Source organism: Lactuca sativa, chromosome 8 (genome assembly GCF_002870075.4).
Source record: "Lactuca sativa cultivar Salinas chromosome 8, Lsat_Salinas_v11, whole genome shotgun sequence".
NCBI classification, from domain to species: Eukaryota; Viridiplantae; Streptophyta; class Magnoliopsida; order Asterales; family Asteraceae; genus Lactuca; species Lactuca sativa.
In genome coordinates, this window is record NC_056630.2 from 191,649,652 (window position 1) to 191,656,249 (window position 6,598).

General features: G+C 35.9%; 1 protein-coding gene across 1 annotated transcript; it reads left to right on the top strand.

Annotated features, from left to right (window-relative positions):
• Positions 1-2,383: 2,383 nt before the first annotated feature.
• On the top strand, positions 2,384-4,779 carry LOC111882414 (pentatricopeptide repeat-containing protein At5g48910). Its single transcript, XM_023878784.3, has one exon. It carries the CDS (start codon positions 2,527-2,529, stop codon positions 4,519-4,521), a length of 1,995 nt encoding a protein of 664 aa, XP_023734552.1. The 5' UTR covers positions 2,384-2,526; the 3' UTR covers positions 4,522-4,779.
• Positions 4,780-6,598: the final 1,819 nt, after the last annotated feature.

Sequence of the window (6,598 nt, forward strand, 5' to 3'; positions counted from 1 at the left end):
TATAGTTACAGGCTTAGACACTAATCCAACAAGATCCACCCCTTGACCTTGATTCATGCTACGCGTATGTCCGAAAATAACCAATATCAAAGACACACCATGGAAGAACCGAACATTGAATCTGATGGCATGGTTCATTTGACCACTCGAAGTCGTCCCACAAAAGGAAAAACCTCTAATAATAAGGGAAATGCCCTTACATGTACTCATTGTGGTGAAGAAGGACACTCAAAACAACGACCTTATGAGATTATTGGATATCATGATTGGTGAGATTTCTCAAAAAAACCACAGAAGAAGATTAGACAGGCTAGTTTGGCTGCTACCGAAAAAACAGAATAAAACTATACTCCCATCGCAACTCATGTGAAAAGAAAACACCTCTAGTATGTCAATTCATGGTCACACTACAAAAAGGTTTTGGATTATTGATACAGGTGCAACGACAAACGATCCATCTCAACTTATTTCAATTAATTCCCAAACCCAATCTAGCATTCTTACTGCTAATGGGGGAGTAACGTGTGTAACATGTGAAAGAACAGCAAAAGTATCTCAGTTTATGAATCTTAATACTATCCTTGTTGTCCCATCTCTCTATTCAAGTCTATTATCTGTTAGTTAGATTAAAAGGACCTTGATCTGCTTTGTAACTTTTTGGCCTGATGAATGTGTGTTCTAGGATATCACGACCCATCATATTCTTGGCTTTGGTATTAGAAGAGGAAAGATATACTATCTTGAGGAGGGCGACGAGGTGTGGCTCTCAATGCTGAAGTGAAGGAAGGAAATAACAAGTTGTCTTGGTTATGACATAGACGACTAGGATACTTGTCTTTCAGTTATCTTAGGAAATTAAAACCAAATTTATTTTTATAGGAAAAGGATTCTAATTTTAAGTGTGCTATATGTCAGTTGGTGAAAAACCATCAAAAATATTATGCTCCTAGTGACAATAAAACCTTTGTTCCTTTTTTGACTATTCATTAATATGTATGGGGTCCAGCCAAAATTGTACCATTAAATAGTGCTCGTTAATTTGTAACATTTATTGAGGGTGAAATCACAATATAAATTCAATATTCAAGTTCTTCAAACTAACAATGAGGGTGAATATATTAATCATGAGATGCAACAATTCTGCAAGATGAACTCCATTCGACATCAAACTTCATATGTTAACACACCCCAACAGAATGGTCTTGCAGAATGCAGGAATAGACATATACTTGAAGTTGTCTATGCTTCCTTATTTGACATGAACGTTCCACGAGAATATTAAGGTGAAGCAGTTCAATCTACAACTCACCTCATGAATAAAACCCTATCTCGGGTTATCGACTTCCAAACCCCACTTCAAAAGCTCCATGAACTCGTATCCACTCCTACTTGTCCGAATCTTGAACCAAGGGTATTTGGCTGCACAACATATGTACACCAATATATAGGGAAATTAGAACCTAGGGTTGTCAAATGCGTGTTCCTCGGTTATGCATACCTTCAAAAATGGTATAGATGTTATGACCCTGAAAAACAAAAAACGTAAATTACCAGAGATGTCGTGTTCCGTGAAAACATTCCTTTCGTTGGTCATGAGTGCTCCCTTCATGGGGAGAAAACAATAAACACTTATGATTATGAAGAAAACACTCATGACCACTTCGAGCAAGCAAATAAATCATGTGAAGACGAACCATTTACTGAACCGATTGAGGAAACAGGCCCCACGTCTTCAGTCGATGTTCACGAATCCACTTTGATTGTCAAAGACATTCATATCGAAGAACCTCACGAAGATATGGGCTCACTAAACTCCACCTTACCTGACGACAACCCCTCTATGTTACAACAAAATGAACCTAGATACTCAAAGAGACATAACATGGGAATTCTGAGAAAATGTCCTTTTATATATATATATATATATATATATATATATATATATATATATATATATATATATATATATATATATATATATAAAAGGACGTGTCCTCTTTATAATTTTACCACTTTATTTTAATTTTTTATAATTTTGTCACTTTATTTTTACTTTTTTATATTTTTGCCACTAAACTTTTACTTTTACTTCTTTACGATATTTTTTTATATTTTTTTTATTATTTTCGTCTACCGTATTCTTTTATTTTGTTTTGTAAAAAATTCAGTTGTGAATTTATAGTAAGATATTTGGGTCCAATAAAAGAAACAAGTAATGAAATGAATTAACAATTAAATACTTTATCTTTGCATTTACTTTATAGTAAAAATTAATATAATCATGTTAAAGAAGAGCTAGGGGACCAAATATACATATTAAGCAAAATACATGGACCATATGTAACTCACTCTATATTTAAATACTTTATCTTTGCATTTACATTTTCTTATATGAGAATTGTTCAATCACAGCCCTACAATACAATCGACTGGTTCTTCAAGATGCAGATGTCCGTAACCCAACGTCTTATCCACTTACATGTAGACGAAACAAAAAGCCATAACCAACTACCTCGTCGGTAAAGCATGACCACCGCCACCACCTCCGCCACCGCCACCGTGCTGCCGTATGACCTCCCATCCAACAATCTCAACGAAGCAATCACCCAAAAATCATTACTAAATCTCCTAACCACCAAATGCACCACATCTCTCCAACATCTCAAACAAACCCATGCTCTAATCCTCAAAACCAATCACTTTCAAGATCATTACGTTTCTGGTGCTCTAATCAAATGCTACTCATATCCATACTTCAACACTTTTGATTCCTCTCTTCAAGTGTTTCATCAAGTTCCCAACCCCAATGTTTTCGTGTGGAACTCGGTCATCAAAGCGTGCTTCGACAACAACAACCCCAGTTTGGCTCTGTTGTTTTATTTGAAAATGGTGGTTTCGGATTCAAAGCCGAACAAATTCACGTATCCTATACTGTTTAAAGCTTGTATGGCTGTGAAATCTGTTGAAGAAGGTGGTCAGATTCATTGTCATGTGGTGAAAAATGGGTTTATGGAAGATGGGTATGTGAAAAGCGCTGGAATTCAGATGTATTCGTCGTTTGAACGTTTAACTGAAGCTCGGATGATACTTGATTACAGCGAATCAGATGTTATCTGTTTTAACGCTATGATTGACGGGTACTTGAAATGTGGAGAGATTGAATCCGCCATTGTTTTGTTTAATTCCACTGTGAAAAAGAACGTTGGTTCTTGGAACGCAATGGTTTCTGGTTTAGCAAAATGTGGTATGGTAGAAGCTGCTCGAAAGATGTTCGATGAGATGCCTGAGAGAGATGAGATTTCATGGAGTGCTATGATTGATGGGTATAACAAAAACGGGTGTTTCAAGGAATCATTGGAGGTTTTCCGAATGATGCAAAAGGCGAAAATTAAGCCGAAAAAGTTTGTTCTTTCGAGTGTGGCTTTAGCTTGTGCAAATGTAGGTTCACTTGATCAAGGGAAATGGATCCATGGCTACGCTAGGCGAAATTATATCGAATTAGATGCGGTTTTAGGGACTGCGTTCATCGATATGTATGCGAAATTAGGACGCCTTGATTTATCATGGGATGTTTTCGAGACAATGAAAACTAAAGAAATATCTTCATGGAACGCCATGATCAGAGGACTCGCGATGCATGGTAGGGCAAACGATGCTATCGATATTTTCTCACGAATGAAGAAAGAACGGTTAAAGCCCGATAAAATCACATTTGTCGGATTACTAAACGCGTGTGCTCATGGAGGGTTAGACGATGTGGGCTTGCAATATTTCAACCAAATGGAAGAAGTATTTGGGATTGAGCCGACGGTTGAGCACTACGGGTGCGTGGTTGACATGTTAGGTCGAGCCGGACGGTTAACTGAAGCCGAGGAGGTAATACATAACATGCCGATAACACCGAGCCCTGCAGTTTTCGGTGCGCTTTTGGGCGCTTGTAGGGTTTACGGAGACGTTGACGTCGGCGAACGAATCGGGAAAATTTTGATCGAAATGGACCCACGAAATGGTGGTCGGTACGCATTGTTATCGAACATATACGCGAAAGCTGGGAGATGGGAGGATGTTGAGAGACTGCGGGTGTTGATGAAAGAAAATGGTGTGAAAACAACTACCGGGAAAAGTACAATTGATTTGGACGGTGTTGTTCATGAGTTTAAAATTGGGGAATCGGATCACCCGAAAACACGAGAGATTTATGCGATGGTGGATGAGATGATTGTGAAATTAGGGGTAGAAGGTTATGTCCCTAAAACGAGTGAGGTGTTGTTTGATATTGATGAGGATGAAAAGGAAACTACGCTATGGCGGCATAGTGAAAAGCTTGCTATAGCGTTTGGTTTGATTAGCACAAAGCCAGGATCACCGATTAGGGTAACGAAAAATTTAAGGATGTGCGAGGATTGTCATTCGGCTATTAAGATTGTTTCGAGGGTATATGAGAGAGATGTAGTTGTTAGGGATCGTTTACGGTTTCATCATTTTAGAAATGGGAAGTGTTCTTGCAAGGATTTTTGGTGATGAGTTGATGGCGGTGTATCGAGACTTATTAGGGTTTTGTGGTCTTTTTTTTTATTTTTTATTTAAATAGTGCAGTAAAGTTAAATTTTATAAATGATAATGAAAAATTATGCACAAACATTGTGTGGAAGAGTCCTTAAGTGGATATAAACACAACATATGGAAATTGAGTATTTATTATTGTTATTGTAATGTGGGGATGTGTCAAGTGGAAATACCACATAGAAGCAAATCATGTTAATATAGTTGTTTCTTCAACAAAAGTTATGTACAAAACATTGTGCGGTACATCCCTAAGATCATATGGAAAATAAGAGATGGTTCATGAATGCAAATATGAATGGAAAATAAGAGATGGCTCATGAATGCAAATATGAATCGGGTTGGTTGTGTTTTGAAATAGTTTATTAACGAGGCAACTAAGAAACAATTCATATTATAAGAATTGCTTATAATCATGTTTAAACTCACATAAACTATTTGGACTAAGTAATAGTAAACAAAAAACCATGGACAAGCCTATAATGGGTACAAATATTTGGATGAAAAATGTCTATCAAATCGAATCTATTTCAACAAATGATCGCTTCAACATATTTCAAAATGCTAGTCAACGTAAAGTAAGAAACGAGTTAAAGTTCTTAAATAACAACATATCTCTCTTTTATTAATCTCATATGTGTTACCAAATTTTGTAACATATAACAATATTAGAAAAATATTCTATTCAGGTCATTCATTTTTTTTGCTAAGATCACGGAATAACAACGTATTTTTTTCATTTGTTTTGGTTCTCACCTATGTTGTCCACCCCTTTTTTTGACATACTAAGTTTTAATGCCATTAGACTACCCCATTGGCGCACATGGACGAGCGGAGCACATATTTTAATTAAATAAAAAGAAAATTAAATTAATATATGTGGCCTAGGCCACATGGACGACCCAAGTTCACAAAAGTTCACCACATCTTTTCTTGCCACGTGTTTAGCAATGAAAGGGGAGTTGTATATATTTTTTAGATTTTTAGATAAAAGTTGTTATCTTTAAAAATCCAACATTATCTTAATAAAAAAATTTTTAAAAAAATCTAAAGTTAATGATTTTTTTTCTCTATAAATAGAGTATAATATTGATATAGATCATATATCATCTTAACTCTTCGTTTCTAAACCTTTTTATATCTTTAATACCATGGATCCAAATTTCGTTTTAAATCTTGACGATTCTCACGATTATCAAAACTTTCAAGGTTATGAAAGCTCTTAATTTTTCCCAAATCTCAACCAATTCTCTGTCACTAAAAATATTCAAACCTCACAAAATATCGGAAAAAACCCAAGAGGCGATAAATGGGATGATGATGAAGATATCGCTTTAATGTAAGCATATTGTATTGTTAATGAACATAAGCGTCATGGAAAAACCAAAAGAAAACATCAATATGAGCACAAGTGAAGGAGCTATATGATGTAAATCAAACAGAAAACCTAGGAAAGCTTGGTAATAGGAACATAGCTCAAACGAAAGGTCGTTATAAACGACTTAATGAAAGTGTTGGAAAATGGATTGGTGTTTATTGAAAAACATATAGAAAAAGAAGAAGTGGAATGAGTATGAAAGATGTTGAGAATGAAGCTCCTAAGTTATATGATACAAGTGGAAGCAAGTTCAATGACACGATTGTTTTTAATGAGGTTATGTGTAAGCATCAAAAATAGGATCTACAGGTAGATCATGATGCAACACGATCACGTCCTGAATGTGAAGTGGATGATGAAGAAAGTGGTGGTAGCACAAAAAAGATCAAGGTCTACTGAAGAAGGAGACTATTGTGTCCAATCCAACACAGAAGGGGAAAGTATTAGTGGTTCAACAATTAAACGTCCAACAGGTAGAGATGCAACTAAAGGAAAAGAAAAAGGTAAGTCTTCTAATGAAGTTGTTGCAGAATTCGAGGTAGATTTCGAATGCGAAAACCACTATTTCTCCGTATAATGGAAGCTGTTACAGCCAATGACCGATATTTTCAACAAGACGTGATGTCACATGCAAAAAAGGTCTTTCACCATTACAAA